The 20764-nt window shown below is 49.0% G+C and overlaps 1 protein-coding gene across 1 annotated transcript; it reads left to right on the top strand.

Annotated features, from left to right (window-relative positions):
• The first annotated feature begins 19510 nt into the window (after nucleotides 1–19510).
• LOC146356687 (vomeronasal type-2 receptor 26-like) lies at nucleotides 19511–20359 on the top strand. Its single transcript, XM_084830261.1, has one exon. It carries the CDS (start codon nucleotides 19511–19513, stop codon nucleotides 20357–20359), a length of 849 nt encoding a protein of 282 aa, XP_084686387.1.
• The last annotated feature ends 405 nt before the right edge of the window (nucleotides 20360–20764 follow it).

Here is a 20764-nt window from a genome sequence, read left to right as displayed (position 1 = left end):
TCTATTTCAATAAAGTGGAGAGGGCCTGATCAAGTTCATTCCATATGGAGGTACCTTCATACTTTGAATTCTGTGGGGGGAAATTTACTAATTTACTAAAAAAAAGAGTCAGACCTGAAGGCCAATCCACCTGAAGAATTAAGATGTTACTGCTATCGCTTACATCAAGCTGTAAAATATTTGGGTTACTATCCACTGAAACCACAGTTGCTAGACTGCCCCACGCACGGCCTCTATTATCTGATTTGCCAGCTGGTTGAGTATACACAAGGTATCCTGGAAAAGTGGGAACAGTCGTAGTGGTAACCCAGGTTTCTTGAATTAAAAGAACTTCAAATTGAGTGCATTTTTTTTTTTTTAATCTCATCTACCACTTTGGAAGCCCATTACATTCCAAGAAAGTAATCTAATAGAAATAGCAATGCCAACCTATGAAGAGGAAGATAGTCACCATGGACCAGCCCTCTTAGTGCTAACAGTGGCTTGTTTATGGAGTCCTGTTGCTTCAGATGTAATTCCACTATCCCTAACTCCACATGGCCTGTCTATTGCTAGAGTCTGAGAGGGTGGAGTTGTCCGCTGTTCACATGCGAATTCTAGCCCTATGATGTGTCCATCAGCTATACAGTTCTGTGATGCATGATGCGTAGTTTGAAGGTGGGGAGGGACTGTGGCCCTTTTTTTCAGAGGATGTGCAGGAAGACAGGGTAATTATTTCTGCTGTAACTTTTTGCAGTTTGGTTTGAAAGAATCCCAGCTCAGTTAAATTTGATTTTCCTAAAGAGGTGAACTTGAGAGGCTCGATAGCAGAAAGTGGTAAGGAGGATGGTGTCGGGCAGTGCTGCAGCTGTTTTGCGATTTGCTCATCTGCCGCCTCTTTCTCCAAAGAGTTTAAATTGGATGGTTTCCGTAATCCTGTGTGGCTGATGTCATCTGATTGTAGAGCTGGAACCTGAAGAGGCTTTTGCGAAGGGTCCAAAGCAGGGCGGCCTTCGGCTAATCTTTCCAACAGTGCATGGAGCCTGGTAGTAATTGACTGTTGTTCCGTTACTGGCAGGTCATAGAATGTATCAATTAAAGCTTCTTCTTTGGGTATCACAGAGTACATGGTTGTTCAATTGGAGGGAATTCTTCACCAGAGTCTATATCATATTGGCTCTCAGTCCAGTGGGCCATACAAGGAGAGTTCTTATTTGTATGCCTGGTAGAATCTAACTCTTTGACTCTAATCTCATCTTCATCAAGGTCTAGATTTATTAAATTGTTAGAGTCAAAGTTTATCAGAGTTGACTGTTTTTTGACAAAGGGGGTCAGAGTCAGGAGGGTCTCTTGTCTATGGGTGTCAGTATCCTGACATTTCACAGACAACCCTTCAATCAAAGGTTGGGTCCAGGTGTTTAAAAAATGTCTTTTCACCTGTATCCCAACATTGGCAAAAGCTTCCTTATATGTGAGGATAGAGTGCATAGTGGAGGTTTTAGTGAAGGTTGTTTTTATCCCAAAATTAGGGTAGTCAAAGGACAGATGTTCAACATCCTCTATGTCAAAAATTGACAGAAAACCTACTGCTATATCACTAAGGGTTTGTAAAAAATGATACCTCTTTCACTTTCAGACAATTCGCTGCTTGGCCTTGGAAAATTTCAAAAGACCAGCTGGTATTTTAGAAGTATTATAGATGGGTTTACCGCCAAAGGGAATTTAGTCGTGCAGATAATTCCAGCTGTACCTAGGCTTCCAGGTAGGGGTGTACGAAACCCCGCTTACCTGGCTCCGCCGGGCTCTGCATATGGGGGGAGCTGCTCCATCCCTCCCCCCGGAATCCTTGACGGGGGGGAGGTGATCCATTCCTCCCCCCCGGAATCCTGCACGGCCAGCTTCGCTCCGCAGCCAGGATGCAGAGCCGCCGGCTGGGCCAACCTGCAGTGGGGCCTCCAGCTGCTGCCGGGCTGGTGCGGACGCAAATGGTGTCCTGAGTAGGGGATGCCATTTGCGTCCCTATGGTAGTCTGTGATAGGCTACGTAAATATTTACATAGCCTATCACGGCTAAAGCAGGGATGCAAATGGCTTTCCCGTTTTATCCACGATTGTTGTTGTTGTTCACTCGTTCAGTCATGTCCGACGCTTCATGACCCCATGGACCATAGCATGGCTGGCCTTCCTGTCCTGCGCTCTCTCCCGGAGCATGCTCAAGTATATATTCATTGCATCAGTGATGCTATCCAGCCATCTCATCCTCTGCCGTCCCCTTCTCCTTTTGCCTTCAGTCTTTCCCAGCATCAGGGTCTTTTCCAGAGAGTTTTCTCTTCGCATTAGGTGGCTAAAATATTTGAGCTTCAGCTTCAGTATCTGTCCTTCCAATGAGCACTCAGGGTTGATTTCCTTTAGGATGGACTGATTTGACCTCCTTGCAGTCCAGGGGACTTGTAAGAGTCTTCACCACAGTTCAAAAGCATCAGTTCTTCGGCTCTCAGCCTTCCCCATAGTCCAGCTCTCACAGCCATACGATGCTACTGGGAAAACCATAGCTTTGATTAGATGGACCTTTGTCGGCAAGGTGATGTCTCTGCTTCTTACTATGCTGTCTAGGTTTGCCATAGCTTTCCTCCCAAGCAGCAAGTGTCTTTTAATTTCATGGCTACATTCACAATCTGCTGTGATCTTGGAGCCCAAGAAAATAAAATCTGTCACTGCTTCCATTTCTTCCCCTCCATATGCCAGGAAGTGATGGGGCCAGATGCCATGATCTTCGTTTTTTTAATGTTGAGTTTCAAACCAGCTTTTGCACTCTCCTCTTTCACCCTCAACAAGAGGCTCTTGAGATCCTCTTCGCTTTCTGCCATTAGGGTGGTATCGTCTGCGTATCTGAGGTTATTGATAATTCTCCTGTCAATCTTAATTCTGACCTCTGATTCATCCAGCCCGGCGTTTCTCATGATGTACTCTGCATATAAGTTAAATAAGCAGAGCGACAATATGCAGCCTTGTCGTACTCCTTTCCCAATTTTGAACCACTCGGTTGTTCCATGTCCGGTTCTTACTGTTGCTTCCTTACCCTCCTACAGGTTTCTCAGGAGACAGGTAAGGTGGTCTGGTGCCCCCATCTCTTTAAGAATTTGCCACAGTTTGTTGTGATCCACACAATCAAAGGCTTTAGCGTAGTCAATGAAGCAGAAATAGACGTTTTTCTGGAATTCTCTTGCTTTCTCCATGATCCAGTGAAAGTTGGCGATTTGATCTCTAGTTCCTCTGCCTCTTTGGAACCCAGCTTGTACTTCCAGTAAGGATGGGGGAGAATTTCTCCCCGAAACTTCGGGGGGCCGAGTGCCAATGCATTTGGCCCCCCGAAATCGGCAGTGAAATTCTCCGCCCCCCCGCCCCCCCCGGGATGGGACTTACCTTTCACGAATGTCCCTCCCGGCGGCGGGTCCCGGTGGCAGTTTGGCAGGTTTTTCGTCAGGGGCAGGGGTGGCAGCCAGTCTTTCGACCGGCTGCCGCCAATGCCATCACAAGTGAAATAAATTTTAAAAAAGCCCCGTGATAAGCTACGTAACGGTTAACGTAGCCTATCACAGCTAGATCTCCAAAGTCAGCCGTGATAGGTTATGTTAATCGTTACGTAGCCTATCACGGCTGACTTTGCAAATCTAGCCGTAATAGGCTACGTTAATCGTTACGTAGCCTATCACGGGGTGTTTTTTTTTTTTTTTTACTTTGGTATTTTGCGGCTGGGGAGATGGGGCGCTTCTCCCCAGCCTGAATTTCGTCCGGGCGAGGCGGGGCGGGGCGCCTCCCCCCCTGGCCTGAATTTCAGGGGGAGAAGCGAAGCGCCTCCCCCCCCACTAGGGGTGGACGAAAGTAACTTACCTGTCCTCGAAGGACGTTCGCGGTGGGGGGGAGGCGCTTCGTTGGTCCCCCCGCGAAGTTCACGCCGGGGGGGAGGCTTCCTGCCTCGGCCCGGCCGAAATTCAGGCCAGGGGGGAGGCTTCCCGCCTCGCCCGGCCGAAATTCAGGCCGGGTAGGAGGCTTCCCGCCTCGCCCGGCCGAAATTCAGGCCGGGTAGGAGGCTTCCCGCCTCGCCCGGCCGCGAACGCGAAAGTTTAAAAAAAAAAAAAACACGCCCCCTGATAGGCTACGTGACGATTCACGTAGCCTATCACGGCTAGATCTGCAAAGTCAGCCATGATAGGCTACATCAATCGTCACGTAGCCTATCACGGGTGACTTTAAAAAAAAAAAAAAAAGCGCGTACGCTAATGGCGGCCCCCATAGGGAGCCGCCATTCGTGTTCATTATTTAGTCGCTGTAGTCTACGTAAATGTTTACGTGGACTACGGCGAAAATAAGGGCAATGCAAATAGCGTTGCCCTTATTTTCGCCGTAGTCTACGTAAATCTTTACGTAGACTACAGCGACCAAATAAGGAACAGGAATGGCGGCTCCCTATGGGGGCCGCCATTAGCGTACGCGCTTTTTTTTTTTTAAATGACGATTGACGTAGCCTATCATGACAATTGACGTCATGATAGCCTATCATGACGAAATAGCCTATTGACGTAGCCTATTTAAAAATGACGATTGACGTAGCCTATATGACGATTGACGTAGCCTATCACGGCTGACTTTGCAAATCTAGCCGTGATAGGCTACGTGAATTGTCACGTAGCCTATCAGGGGGCTTTTTTTTTTCTTTCATTGTAATGGCGGCGGCGGCAGCCGGTTGAAAGACCGGCTGCCACTCCCGCCCCGCTCGAACACCCGCCGAACCGCCGGCCGGACCCGCCGCCGGGAGGGACATTCGGCGAAGGTAAGTCCCGTCCCGGGGGGGGTGCGGGGCGCGGGGGGGTGCGGAGGATTTCTCCCCGAAACTTGTTCGGGGGGCCGAACACTTTGGCGCTCTGCCCCCCGAAGTTTTTCGCAGCTTTGCTTCGGCGTGGGGGGTAGGGTTGGCGGAGAATTTCTCCCCGAAACTTGTTCGGGGGGCCGAACACTTTGGCGCTCTGCCCCCCGAAGTTTCGGGGAGAAATTCTCCGCCAACCCTACCCCCCACGCCGAAGCAAAGCTGCGAAAAGGGAAGTGACTTTCGTACATCCCTAATTTTTTTTAGTTAGCCGTGATAGGCTACGTAAAGATTTACGTAACCTATAATGGTGTTTTTTTTAAAATCTAGCCATGATAGGCTACGTTAATCTTTACGTAGCCTATCACGTTTGTTTTTTTTTTAAACCGGGAAATGGCAGCGGTAGCAGCTGGTCGGAAGACCGGCTGCTGCAGCCGCCGCCACCGCCGAACGGCCGCCGGAGCCACCGCCAGAGCTGCCGCCGCCAGGAAGATCCGCCCCAGGTAAGTCTTGTCCCAGGGGGGTGGGGGGGCAGATCGTTCCGCCACCGATTTCGGGGGGCGAAATGCGCTGGCATTCGGCATCCCTGAGATCCGTGGTGGAATTCTCTGACATCCCTATGCAGCAAAGCCATGGAGCTGCTGTCCAGGGCTGGCCACAGCCAGACTTCTGGCCACTGCTGCCGCACTGCAAATGCCGCTACGCCGGCCGCCATTTGCGTCCATCCCTTAGGCTGTGATAGGCAATGTAAGTATTTACGTAGCCTATCACGGCCTAAGGCATGGATGTAAATGGAGGCCACTATGACGGCCGCCATTTGTGGCCGCAGCAGCCTGGCAGCATCCGGAAGATGACCCGGAGCCACTGCCACCAGGTAGGTAGGTCCATTCCAGTGGGATTTGGGGGGGGTGGCGGGGGGGTAGTCCATGATGGAATTCTCCAACATCCCTAGGGTTCTGAGCTCTGTGGCATATTTGCCTGTTGAACTGTTGAAGGCTCCAGCTTAGAGAAAAAATGTGTAATAGGCCTCAACAGTGAAACAAACTGTTGAGCGTGGAACAGGCAGCCTCGGGAAGTGGCGGGTCTCTCTCCCTGGAGGGGTTTCAGCAGGGCTGGCCGGCCACCTGTCAGGGATGCTGTTGTTGCGTCCTACGCTGCAGATCCTGCACTGAGCAGGGGGCTGAGCTAGATGGCCTCCAAGGTCCCTTCCGAGCGTGAACTTCTAGGGTTCATTTCCTAGTGATCCCCAACATGGACATGGCCTTTTCCCACACTCATTCCTACTCTCCACTTTCTATTCCTTACAGCAACATTTTCACCGAGCTCTGCACCATTGTCTCAGATCCTATCAGCAGATATGTGAAGGGAGGATGTTCTACCAAATATGCACAACCTTATACTTCCCTTAAATTGCATTTGCCATTTTAATGCATAGTCTCTCCGTTTGGAGAGCTCCTTTTTTTCTTTTAACTACGCTACATAATTTCATGGTCTCAGCAAACCTGGCCAGCTCAATGCTCACTCTGAATTGTAGATCATTTATGAGCACATTGAAATGCATCTGTCCCAATACAGATCCCTGGGGGAGCCCCCCGTTTACATCCCTCCCCTGGGAGAATGTACCATTTCTTCCCACTCTCTGCTTTCTGTCCTTTAACCAGTTACTTGCCTCCTCTTACTCCAGGATTGCTAAGTTTGCTGAGGAGACATTGGAGAGGGACTTTGTCAGAACTCTGTTTCTCTCTCCTCCAGAACGCCTCTCTTGAGCTGACTCTTGACGCTCTCAAAGATCAGTGGGAGAAAACACACCCTTGCAGAAGCCACCTTGATTCTTTTGCTGCAGGGCTGGTCATTTGACAGGCTTGAAAATTTTATCTTTAACTTTCCACCAATCTCCCCACAACGCACGTTAAGCTAACCGGCTCGCCATTTCCCGGATTCTCCTTGGATTCCTTCAAACAAACAAACAAACAAACAAACAAACACAATTGGCATTACATTGGCCTCTCTTCAGCCCTCCGGCCAATCTTAGGGCATGTTACATATTTGTGTTGGAATATGTAGATATAACAATTTTCAACAGTAAAAAATGGGAGGATGTGGGATTTTTGCTTCTGCCTGTAGTTGCAGGTGACGTGCTTCTGCTGCTGTGTTTCTGAGAGGCGGTGGAGGGACTTCCCTTGATTTGCGGTCTGAGATAACAACAGTGGGCTACACTGCAGGGTTGTTGTCTCACCATCTCAGCTTTTAAAAGCAGACAGTACATTGTATGCCCAGTAAGTGTCTTGGGATTCTTTAAATAACTATGAAGATGATAATTAAAACAGGGATAACATGGGGCTATAAGGATAAAAATGGCCTTGCGGATATGATGTGCTTGCCTTTCAGTACCTTAAAGCACAAGATAAAAGCTAAGAATTGTACAGCTGAGGTAAAATTAACCTCCCTGGGGGGCAATGTAGATAAATACTAATTCTCCTTCTCCTTCTCCTTCTCCTTCTCCTTCTCCTTCTCCTTCTCCTTCTCCTTCTCCTTCTCCTTCTCCTTCTCCTTCGCCCTCGCCCTCGCCCTCGCCCTCGCCCTCGTCTTCATCTACTTGCTGCTGTTGTGTTGTTATTATGACACAGTGACTTGGGAATGTAGCCCACCACAGACAACTCAGGACAGACATCTGAGAAGAGATGCAGAGCAAATGACTTGAGGAAGAGCAGGAAGAGACATAACAAACATAGGAACAGCCCTGATGCTGGATCAGACCCAGGGTCCACCTAGTCCAGCACCCTGTTCACATAGTGGCCGACCAGCTGCCCATGGGAAAGCCACAAGGAGGACATGAGTGCACCAGCACCTTCCCACCCATGTTCCCCAGCAACTAGTGCACATAGGCATACTGCCTCTGCTAGCGGAGGTAGCATACAGCCATCAGGACTAGTAGCCATTGATAGCCTTACCGGGCTTCTCCCAAAACGTTCCCAAGGGCCTAACAAATCTGAACTCCTCCTCTCTGCACTAGGGATGTACGAAAGTCACTTACCTTTCCACGGATTAAGTTCATGGTGGGGAGGAGGCATTCCGTCCCTCCCCCCGGAATCCTTGATGGCCGGCTGTGCTCTGTGGTGGCTCTGCAGAGCAGCCGGCCAGGCCCAGGCCAGAGCCGTCTGCAGCCGGATTTCCAGCCGCGGAGGGCTCTGGGTAAAAACAAAAAAATGCGTATGCAAATGGCAGCGGCTATGGCCGCCGCCATTTGCATTCCTTATTTTTCGCTGTCTTATTCTACGTAAATATTCACGTAGACTATTATGGCGAAAATAAAGGGTAGCCGTAGCCGCCGCCATTTGCGTATGCAAATAAACGTATTTATTTACGTAAATATTTACGTAGGCTAAAACAGCGAATCAAAAAGGGACACAAATATCGCCCACTACGCTATTTGCGTCAGGGATGTATGAAAGGGACTCACCTGGTCCCACAGCTTGCTTCGCGGTGGGGGGGAGGTGCTTCGGTTCTCCCCCCGAAGTTCAGGCTGGGGGGGGAGGTGCCCCACCTTGCCCGGCTGCGAAATACAAAGTAGAAAACAAACAAACAAACAAACACCCGTGATAGGGTGCGTAACGATTTACGCAGCCTATAACGGCTAGATTTCCAAAGTCAGACACTATTTGACGCTATTTGCATTGCCCTTATTTTCGCCGTAGTCTACGTAAATCTTTACGTAGACTACTGGGACCAGATAAGGAATGCAAATGGCGGCGAACGCGCCGCCATTTGCATTTCCGTACGCGCTTTTTTTTTTCAAAGTCAGCCGTGATAGGCTACGTAACGATTAATGAAGCCTATCATGGCTGACTTTGGAAATCTAGCCATGATAGGCTACGTTAATCGTTACGTAGCCTATCACGGGTGTTTTTTTTTTTAAAACTTTATTTTGTAATGGCGGCGGCGGCAGCCGGTCGGAAGACCGGCCGCTGCCCCCGCCGAACCGCCACCGAACTGCCACTGGGACGCACCGCCGGGAGGGACATTTGCAGGAGGTAAGTCCAATCCCAGAGGGGTGGCGGAGAATTTCACCAACAATTTCGGGGGTCCGAATGTGTTGGCATTTGGCCTCCCAGACATTCGGGGAGAAATTCTCCGCCATCCCTAATTTGCATTCCCCTTTATTTTCGCCGTAATAGTCTACCTAAATATTTACATAGACTAAGACGGCGAAAAATAAGGAATAGAAATGGCGGTGGCCGTAGCCGTCGCCATTTGTGTATGCATTTTTTTAAAAAATCCAGCCATGATAGGTTACGTAAGTCTTTATGTAGCCTATCACGTCGCTGTAAAAAACAAAAAACAAAGAACGAGAAGACTGCAAATGGCAGCGGCGGTGGCAGCCGGTTGGAAGACCAGCCGCTGCAGCCGCCGCCGCCGCCTCAGCCGCCGCAGCCGCCGCCCGGAACATTCATTCCAGGTAAGTCTCATCCCGGGGGGATCCGCGGGGGTGGGTGGTGGGTGGAAGGTGAACCTCACTAGGGAGCTCATTCCAGAGCCGGGGTGCCACAGCAGAAAAAGCCCTCCTCCTAGTAGCCACCCACGTCACTTGCATTGGCAGGGGCTCACGGAGAAGGGCCGCAGAGGGTGATCTCAAGGTCTGGGCAGGCACATATGGGAGGAGGCGATCCTTCAGGTAACCTGGCCCCAAGCCCTTAACGGCTTTGAATGTTAACACCAGCACTTTGAATCAGGCCCAGAAATGGACTGGCAGCCAGTGCAGCTGGAAAAGTAGTGGCGTAATATGAGCTCGCAGGCCATAGAATCATAGAATCATAGAATAGTAGGGTTGGAAGGGGCCTACAAGGCCATCGTGTCCAACTCCCTGCTCAATGCAGGAATCCAAGTCAGAGCATCCCTGACAGGTGGCTGTCCAGCCTCGTCTTGAAGGCCTCCAGTGTGGGAGAGCCCACCAACTCCCAAGGGAATGGGTTCCAGTGTTGTATTGCTCTAACAGTCAGGAATTTTTTCCTGATTCTCAGCCGGAATCTGGCTTCCTGTCACTTGAGCCCATTATTCTGTGTCCTGCACTCTGGGATGATCGAGAAGAGATCCTGGCCTTCCTTTCTGGGACAACCTTTCAAGTACTTGAAGAGCGCTATCCTATCTCCCCTCAGTCTTCTTTTCTCAAGGGTAAACATGCCCAGTTCTTTCAGTCTCTCTTCATCGGGCTTGGTTTCCAGTCCCATGATCATCTTTGTTGCCCTCCTCTGAACCCTCTCCAGTTTGTCTGCATCCTTCTTCAAGTGTGGTGCCCAGAACTGGACACAGTACTCCAGATGAGGCCTAACCAGTGCTGAGTAGAGGGCAGTGCTGAAGTACTAGTACTTCCCAGGATTTGGAAGCGATGCTTCTATGAATGCAGCCCAAAAGAGCATTTGCCTTTTTTGCAGCCACATCACATTGTTGGCTCATCTTCAGCTTGTGATCGACAACAATTCCAAGATCCTTCTCGCTTGTAGTGTTGTTGAGCCACGTATCCCCCATCTTGTAACTGTGCATTTGGTTTCTTTTTCCTAGGTGCAGAACTTGGCATTTGTCCCTATTAAATGTCATTCTGTTGTTTTCTGCCCAGCGCTCCAGTCTATCCAGATCACTTTGAATTTTGTTTCTGTCTTTCAAAGTATTAGCTATCCCTCCCAATTTTGTGTCATCTGCAAATTTGATCAGCATTCCCTGCACCTCCTCCTCCAAGTCATTCATACAAATGTTGAAGAGCACTGGGCCCAGGACTGAGCCCTGCGGTACCCCACTCATTACCTCTCCCCAGTTTGAGAAGGTCCCATTGATAAGCACTCTTTGCTTATCAATTCTGTATTGTCCGATTCTGTAGCCAACTGTGGACCCACCAGATCATTGTTTCATCTAGCCCACTTTCAGCTAGTTTGCTCATCAGGAAATCATGGGGCACTTTGTCAACAGCTTTGCCGAAGTCGAGGTATATGATGTCTACAGCATTCCCACGGTCCACAAGAGAGGTTACTTGATCAAAAAATGAGATCAGATTTGTCTGGCAGGACTTGTTTTTGACAAATCCATGTTGGCTTCTAGTAATCACGGCATTGTTGTCAAGGTGCTTCCAGATGGATTGCTTTATCATCTGCTCCAGAATTTTCCCAGGGACTGATGTCAGCCTGACTGGTCTGTAGTTCCCAGGTTCCTCCTTTTTACCCTTTTTGAAGATAGGGACAACGTTAGCCCTCCTCCAGTCCTCTGGCACTTCCCCCGTCCTCCATAATTTCTCAAAGAGAATAGACAGCGGTTCTGAGAGTTCTTCTGCCAGTTCCTTTATGACTCTAGGATGCAGTTCATCTGGCCCTGGAGATTTGAACTCATTCAGAGTAATGAGGTGTTCCTTGACCATATGCCTGTCGATCTCAAGCTGCAATCCTGCCCCTTCAGCCTGTACTTCCCCTTTGCCGGGGGGGGGGGGGTCATAGACCCTCTTTTGGGAGAAGACTGAGCCAAAGTAGGAATTGAGCACCTCTGCCTTTTCTTTGTCATCTGTTATCATTTTTCCATCCTTATTTAATAGCTGAACCACCATTTCTTTCCTCTGCCTTTTACTATGCACGTAGCTGAAGAAAGCCTTTTTGTTGTTTTTAGCATCTCTCGCTAACCTCAGCTCATTCTCAGCTTTAGCCTTCCTGACGCCACCCCTGAAATTCTGTGCTATCTGCCTGTACTCTTCCTTTGTTACTTGGCCTTCTTTCCACTTCCTATATGTGTCCTTTTTTGTTTTCAGGTCATCCCTAAGCTTTTTGTGAAGCCACATTGGCTTCTTCTGTTGTCTTCCCCCTTTTCTTCTTGTTGGAATTGCTTGTGATTGTGCCTTGAGAATTTCCTTTTTAAAAAGCTCCCACCCACCTTGCACTCCTTTTCTCGCTAGCATCGCTTGCCATGAGACCTTACTGATCATTGTTCTGAGTTTATGAAAATCAGCTTTCCTAAAATCCAGGGTACGCGTTTGACTACACTCGGCTTTTGCTTCCCTTAGAACCAAGAACTCAAGGAAAACATGGTCGCTTTCCCCCAGAGTTCCTGTAACTGCTACTTTATCCACTAAGTCATCTCTGTTGCTTAGGATCAAGTCAAGGATAGCCGATCCTCTAGTTCCTTCCTCTACTTTCTGTAGGAGGAAGTTATCTGCCACACAAGTCAGGAATTTCCTGGAGGGGCCATGTTTTGCAGAATTTGTCTCCCAACAAATATCGGGGAAATCGAAGTCCCCCATTACTACTACATCATGCTTCCTTAAAACATTGGCTATTTGCTTTTCAAAAGTTTCATCCTTGTCTTCTCCTTGATTGGGTGGCCGGTAGTAGACTCCGACCACCAGGTTCCTTTTATTCTTTGCTACATTTATTTCAACCCAGATGCTCTCGATGGGGCTACCAAGCTAATTCTCCTGTATTTCTGTGCAGAGATATGTCTTTTTCACATACAGTGCAACCCCACCTCCCTTTCTGTTCCTCCTGTTCTTTTGGATAAAGTGATATCCTTCCATTGCTGTATTCCAGTCATGAGAGTCATCCCACCAAGTCTCAGTTATACCTATCAGGTCATAATTTCCCTCTTGTATTAAGAGTTCAAGTTCATTCTGTTCATTCTGTTTGTTTCTCATACTCTGTGCATTATATAGACATCGAAGACCATGTGCTTCATAGTCTGGCTTTCTTCCTACATGTGTCTGAAGACTATTATTGGGCGCGATCAGAACTGTTCTCTCCATTGCAGTGCATGCGCCTATGTCCATTGTTACCCCCAACATTACATCTCCCTTCCCCGTAGCATTCAGTTTAAAGCCCTCCTGATGAAGTTCTTCATGCTGTGGCCAAACACATTCTTCCCATCCTTTGTGAGGTGCAACCCGTCCCTAGCCAACAGCCCATCTTCCAGGAAGTATAGCCCGTGGTCCCAGAATCCAAATCTCTCTCGTCGCCACCACCTTCGTAGCCAGTCATTCACCCGGAGTATTTTTCGTTCCCTTTCTATCCCTCTTCTAACTACTGGAAGGATGGATGAGAAAACTATCTGGTCCCCAAAGTTCTGGAGTTTCCTTCCCAAAGCTTCAAAGTCTAACGTGATCTCTTCGTAGCTCCGCTTGGTGATGATGGAACCCGCTTCCCTGTGAGGCTTATCCATTGGCACTCGGCCCCCTGAAGTTTCGGGGAGAAATTCTCCCCCATCCCTAGGCTGCACACATGCCTAATTCTGGCACTGGGGTGTACATCTGCTCTGGGGTTTTCTGTTGAAATGGATCCTGGATCCTGACCCTCGGCAAAGGCTCTTCCCGCTTTTCCTGGCTGCCTCTACACAAGCAAAGCGCTAAGAGGGGATTGGGTGTTGTGCTTCTGGTTTGGGCTCTGGATGATTGTTAGCACGAGGAAAGTGCTGGAAATGTAACCCAGAGATATTTGCTTCAGAGTAAAAGAAGCAACAACTGAATGTTTTTGTCTCATTGCAGACAGGATGACAATGTGACACTTTCTCTATCAGGAAAGGAAACACAGAGTACTGGAAGATTCTGCCCTTCTTGTTGGCCACCCAGGAGATCAACCAGAGTCCCAGACTCTTACCCAACGTCACGCTGGGCTACGACATCCATGACAACTATTTTGATGCAAGAATGACTTCGGATGCCCTGCTAGACCTGATCTCTCCTGGGCAGGGAAATGTTCCCAACTACAGCTGTGGAAGAAGGCATCACCCATTGGCTGTTCTGGAAGGTTCTGACTCTGACTTCTCCATCCAGATTTCAACCATGCTGGGCATCTACAAAATCCCACAGGTGCAGTGGGGGGAGTTGTTTACAGGCTGAGTCTAACTCTGCTTGGGGTTCTCTCCAAAGGAATCAAGAAGTTCTCCAGAGAACTTCAGTGGGAGCTTCCCCCAGCCATGAAAGAGGTAACCTGGATCCACACTGGGGTTTAAAGTGATAGGGCTCCCCCCTTGGGTCCGAATGTGTTTAGGGCGCACACAAGGTATTTATGGAAGAAAGCTCCTGCACTCATGAGCGAGTCTCGTAATTAAGGTCATTGGTGGTTTGCTCCTCATTCATGCTTATAACTCCGAAAATAGGGGGCAGTCGGAGACACCAGTGAGGGGAAGGGCAAGCTATTTGCAGCTGCTGGTCACCCCTAAAAATCAAGTGTGTTCCTATTCTGGGTTCTGTTTCTTGGCCACATTCAATACTGTTGGGAATGTGAGATGAACTCTTGGGAACTTGCTTCCCTCTGGACACTTAGGAGATGCTCCATAGTTTAAGGAATATTTGTTTTGCACCTTTCTGTCATCTTGCAGCTTGAATAATTTATTCATCATAAAATTCTGACTATTTGTTCCACTGGTATGAAAGATGGCACAGGTATTTCCAGTTAAGCGGTGTCATCTGGCCGTCTTTCAGAAATATCTGATGAAGAACTGAAATGTGGTTGTGAAGCAAAACAAACCACCCGTTTCTTCCTTTCTTTGCCAGGTCAGTTATGCTTTTGTTTCTCATGTTGTGAGTGATAAAGCTCAGTTCCCTTTCTACTACCGGATGGTCCCCAAAGAAGGAGCCCAGTACCCGGGGATTGTCAAACTGCTCCTGCATTTCAGATGGACATTGATCGGTCTCGTTGCTCCGGACACTGACAATGGAGAGAGATGCATGAGGGCCTTGACCCCCGAGCTCATCAGGGACGGTGTTTGTGTTGCTTTCTCACAAAGCATCTCAGGACTGAGCACAAATGAAGCAGACTTCCCTCAGGCTTCATTCCACCACTGGAGACAAGTCAACATCTTTGTTTATTGTGCAGAGACTAGATACTTCTTGACTGGACTAAATGCTATGCAAGTGTATGTTGAAATATTGATGAAACCCAGTGTAGGGAAAGTCTGGGTCACAACGGCTTTGTGGGACTTCGCCTTGGATTTGACATATAATGGTGCTTCTCTCCAAATGATCCTTGGTATATTTTCCTTCACTCTTCAGCAAAATAAAAGCTCTAAATATGATAGGTTTTCACACTTTCTCTTTATTATCAAGCAGTTTGTGAAGAAAGCATTTAATTGTGCCTATTCGAAGCATACATTGTCTGTGAAAGGCTGGACCAGATGCAGAGAAAATGAGAAACTGGAGGCCCTGCCCCAAGCGGACATGGAGAGAATCCTGTCCCTAGACAGCCACATCATTTACAACACTGTCCAGGCTGTGGCCCGTGCCCTGGATGCTGCTTATGCATCCAGATGCAAGAGGAGGGTGGTGGAAGGTGGAGACAGGCTGGACGCTCAAAGGCTGCAGCCATGGCAGGTATTCCCTTTCCCATCGCAGATACCCCCCCCCCCTGAATCAATGGTACTATTCAAGCATGATTGCACTTAATTTAGAAGCTGAGAATTTAAGAAAATGAGGTGAAATATTGGATATCTATGCAGCAAAAGCAGCTGCAAAACCCCCTGTGCTGCTCCCTCTTTTGGCCTCCTGACACTGGCCCCTGAGGCCTCAGCCCATCTGGCTGCAGTCCCAACATGGGTGCAGCCCCTCTGTCTCTGCCCTGGCCTGTTGTGATAGGCTACATAAATCTTTACGTAGCCTATCACTTTTTTTTTTCAATTTACTTTTTTATTTCGCGGCCAGGGAGACGGGGCGCTCCCCCCCGCCCTGAATTTCGGCTGGGAGGGGCGGGGCGCCTCCACCCCGGCCTGAATTTCGGCCGGGAGGGGCGGGGCGCCTCCCCCCCCACCAAGAATTTCGGGGGGAGAAACGGAGCGCCTCCCCCCCCACTGAAAACAGCTGCGGGACCAGGTAAGGGACTGTCGTCCATCCCTAACATAAACCTGTATTTACAGCTCAGTCCTGTATGTGCCTCCTCAAGCCCAGGTCCCACTGAGTTCAGCCGAACTTACAACCAGGTTTGTGTGCGGAGGACCTTGGCCTTTGTTACCTAACTGACAACTTGCTGCCTTTGAACTGGGCCGAGAATGTGCCCCATGGAGAGGTCGGCCTCCCTCTGCCAAGGGTAATACCAGGCCCAGATTGCTGGGCTAATTTATACGTCTACGTTTTCTTAGCATTATTTATCACATGTCTACATTGCCCAAAAGCCACAGCTGTCTGGGTGATTTACGAAAGATTAAAACCTGAAAACCAAATAGAAAACATAATCTAGAAACCATTTACATAAATCAAGGGAAGCACAATCAACACTAGAAGTCCCAGGCCTGGTTTTTAGCATATGCTGTCAAATACCTGGGAGGAGAGGAAAGTCTTGGCCTGGCACCAAAGGGACGACACTGCGGGCACTGGATAAGCCTCACGGGGAAGCGGGTTCCATCACCGAGGGGCCACCACATTGCCGTGCTCCAGTCCCCCAAACCTCCCTCAGAGGAGGCACCTGGTGGAGGGGGACCTCAGATGGCGATTGGAGTGTATGAGTCGGCTTCAGATCCCCAAAGGAACTAATGTTCAGGGATGAAACCAGGTCCCTCGCTAGTGTCAAAAGACACCCCCAGGCTCTTGAGTCTGGAACCAGCCCTGAGCCATAGAAGATTCAAGCATGAAATGGGCAGCACTGAAAAACTGAGTGTGATTTCTGGTTTCCTACATGCTTTCCCCCATGCTTTCTCTGCTGTTCTAGCTTCACCCTTTCCTGAGAAACTCCCAGTTGTACAATAATTCCATGGAGAGGCGGTATTTGGACGAGAATGGAGACCTGGCAGCCGCCTTTGACATCGTAAACTGGGTGAAGTTCCCCAACAAGTCTGTGGTTAAAGTGAAGTTTGGGAGTATGGAAAGACGGGGATCCCCAGCAGGCCTCAAGTTCACCATTGATCAGGATGCCATTGTGTGGCCCCAATGGTTCAACAAGGTGAGGAAAGCAATTCCTTTCATTCCACGGTATTTACTTACCATCTCTTGGCCTCTGCTAAATGGGACAGGTTCCCGGTCAGCCTGAACTTCCAACTAGCAGCAATTTTTCAAGATCTCGGAGGGAAGGGAGCCTTCTCCCAGCCAATCACAGGCTGCAGGTGACTTGGGACTTCTCTGTCCTTTTGTACACCCCACCGCTCTTTGTGGTACTTTACGGAGCACAAGCGGACATGTCCCTGAAGGCACAAGGGAAACAAAAGAGGACGGGAGGAGATGCCCCAGGGGAGGAAACTGGGAAGCTGCGTGTGCTCAGGCTTAGTGACGAGCTTCATGTTCAGTCCTGGAGACCCTGTTGGGCCCTTTGAACTGTGTCTGTCATTTCTGTAGCTAAACTGGCCCCAACACATTTTCCTTGATGGTCCTTGTTCTGTGCGTAGCCCCTGCCTCATTCCAGGTGCGTGGAAAGCTGTCGCCCGGGATCCGTCAAGGTGGTTCAGGAAGGAAGGCCGGTTTGCTGCTATGACTGTCCTCCCTGTGCGGAAGGGACCATCTCCAGCCAGGAAGGTGGGTGACTCCAGAGGAAAGTGCAGACCCTGGGGAGGAGGGGAGAAATTCACCCAGACATGTTCAGTGAAGCTTTTCTTAAAGGCATTTCTACACTTGGATCCTTTATTGCAATAGCCACAATTCATTTCACAAAACGACTCAAGAAAAATGAACTGGGAGGATGGACTGAGGGGTGGGGCGGAGGGAGGCAGAGGATGGGGCAGGGATCAGCACCCCAGGCCTGCATGTGTCTCCTGCACTTTACATCCCGTGCAAGCCCTCCATGGTTCATATTGTTATGTTAGTGAGGTGGGTGGCTGCCAGCAGGAGGGCCTTTTCTGCGGTGGCACCCTGGCTGTGGAATGAGCTCCCTAGAGAGGTTCACCTGGCATCTACGTTGTACTCCTTCCAGCACCAGGAGAAGACTTCTTTATTCCCCCAGGCATTTGTAAAACCCTATTGTAAATCTCTGCATTGCTGCCAGGTTTTATTCTGGTTTTATTCAGGTTGTATCGTGATAATGTGGTTTTAATTCTTTATATTATATATTGTTTTATCCTGAGCGTTTTGGCTTAAATTTTTGTGAACCGCCCAGATAGCTTCGGCTATTGGGTGATAAGGAAATGGAATAAATAAAATAAATAAATGTTCACCCGACGTCTCTGAGCAGTAAGAAATTCCATGGATGGAGTTTGTGCCAAGGTTTGGTTTCCTTCGGAAGGAGGTCAGTGGCGGCTTTGTGGCAGTTTGTAACGTTTCAGTTTGTTCACAAATGAAAACAGACAGGAATATGAGAGCCATGCTGGGTCAGATCAAAGGCCCATCTACTCCTGTACCCTGTTCAGACAATGGCCAACAAAATAGATCTGTGGGAAAACCACAAGTAGGACATGGGGGCAATAACACCCTCCCACCCATGTTCCCCATCTATGGCATATATAGGCTCACTGCCTCTGATACTGGAGGAAGCACAAAGCTGTCCGGACTAGCATCGATGGATAGCCTTCTCCTCCAGGAATTTGTCCAACCCGCTTTCAAAGCCATCCAAACTGGTGGCCATCACAACATCTTGCGGAAGTGAATTCCATTGTTCAACTCTGCGTTGTGTGAAGGAGCCCTTCCCTTTATCTGTCCTGCCTCTCCCAGCAGGCAGCCTCACAGGATGATCCTGGTTGAGCATAGGCTGAGCACCGGTAGAGGCACAGTGTAAACAATGCTGGATGTGGGTGATGGGAGTTGTAGTCCACTGTTCCCACATCCAGCACTGTAAGATACTTGCAGAGCCCACGTTCAGCTCTCCGTGACCCCGTTCGCATGACCCAACCACCTGCAGTTGGTGGTCAGCACTGTTTGTCTGATGGTGGCTTATCATGATGTGCAACCCGGCCCTGTGTCCCCTCCTCTGTGTCAATGAAACTTTGCTCTATTCTTTGTCAAAGCTGTGGGAGGGGGGTGGGGAAGACAGGCAAGCACTTTCCCCAAATAGCTGTCCCCTTGCAGAGGAGTCACCAGGATCCTAGTCATCGTGGGCCATTGACCTGGAATTTCCCTCAGAACGGAGGAGCTCCTTGGCAACCATCTGAGGACTCAAAAGGCAGTCTCCAGGAATACTGCTGGATCCTCTCACCTGTCCTCCTCAAACAAAATGATGGTTACAGCAGAAGTGAGGGACTAAATGTTGTTTGGCGCCTTCCTAGCCTGCCCTACATGTCCTAAAAGACATCAGGGAGAGGGCCAGGCCCCTGACATCATGTCATTCCCAGCCAACATACCACATGGATGATCCACAAAATGCACAAAACACACTCGGCCAGCCCGCATTCCCCACATTTATCTCCAATCCAGGTTGGAGAAAACAGCAGGGATTGTTTCAGGGGTCCAGTCCTCCCCCTGGAGGGATTCATGAAGGTTTCATGGGATAAATATGGAACATATTCAGGCCAGATTAGGCCCACAGAAGGGAGTTTCCCCATCCCTGGGTTAAGGTCATGTTTAAACACATGAAATGCAGATTGTGGCCATGGAAGACTGATGAGGCCCAGCAGGCCTGACCGTGCCCTGCATGACATTAATACGTCCTGCCAATCACACCAGAAAAATATCTTTGATGGAATGTAAAAGAACAGAGATTGCTAAGGGTGTAAGGGAGATGTTTCTCTTGTTTTTCCAGATGCAGACCATTGCACCAAGTGTCTGGATGATCAGCATCCAAACAAAGACCAGGATCAATGTATGGCCAAGGATATCACCTTCTTGTCCTATGAAGAATATTTGGGTATCATCCTGGCTTCCTTTGCCCTATTCTTGTCCTTAATCACAGGCTTTGTGTTAGGAATCTTCATAAAATACCTGGACACTCCAGTAGTCAAAGCCAACAACAGGGACCTCTCCTACATTCTCCTCGTCTCCCTCCTACTTTCCTTTCTTTCCTCCTTCCTCTTCATGGGTCAGCCATGGAAAACAACCTGCCTCCTCCGGCAAACGGCCTTCAGCATCATCTTCTCGGTTGCCGTCTCTTCTCTCTTAGCCAAAACAATCACTGTGGTGCTGGCCTTCCTGGCCACAAAGCCAGGGAACAGGGTGAGGGGATGGCTGGGGAAGAGTTTGGCCAACTTCATCGTCCTTTCCTGTTCTGGTGTGCAAGTTGTCATCTGCACCATCTGGCTTGGCATCTCTCCGCCATTCTCAGACACTGACATGCACTCCCAGCCTGGACAGATCATCCTGCAATGTAACGAAGGGTCCGTCGCCATGTTTTATGCTGCCCTTGGCTACATGGGCTTCCTGGCTGCCATTTGTTTCACAGTCGCTTTTCTAGCCAGGAAGCTTCCTGGTGCCTTCAATGAAGCCAAGCTGATCACCTTCAGCATGCTGGTCTTTTGCAGCGTTTGGGTGTCTTTTGTGCCCACCTACCTGAGCACGAAGGGAAAATACATGGTGGCCGTGCAGGTCTTCTCCATCTTGGCCTCCAGCGCTGGGTTACTGGGCTGTATCTTTCTCCCCAAGTGCTACATTATCATCCTGAGGCCTGATCTGAATACAAAGGAGCATCTGATGATGAAAACAAAAGAATATATCTGATTCATTTTGTTTCCAAATACTCCAATAGTCTGCCATTTATATAGGGGTATGCAAACTTCAGATGCAGATTTCCGAAGCATGGTGGCCATCTTGGTTCATCCACCATTTTGTGCAACCCCCTAACTCCACAGCACTGTCTACTGGTCAGAGTTGATAGTGCAGTCTTACGTTGATGAGCCATCCTTTTGAAACTGAAACTTGCTAACTTTACAGAATAATCATTTTCTGATTCATCATCGGAATCACCACTTCACGCAAATGACCCCCAGGTCTGTCCCTCTTGGTACCAAAGATTCAAAAATTAAAATTGCAAGAGCATATGGTTTAATCCTAGTTGTCATGACATTGTGAAATGCTACTCCCTTCCCCTCTCTTCCCCTTCCCTTCTGCCAACTCTTCAAGGGG

Source organism: Heloderma suspectum, chromosome 2 (assembly GCF_057233095.1).
Source record: "Heloderma suspectum isolate Gila_16-S chromosome 2, 16-S_ref, whole genome shotgun sequence".
NCBI classification, from domain to species: Eukaryota; Metazoa; Chordata; class Lepidosauria; order Squamata; family Helodermatidae; genus Heloderma; species Heloderma suspectum.
Note: the sequence above shows the minus strand (reverse complement) of the source record. Positions and strands in the feature narration are given on the sequence as shown.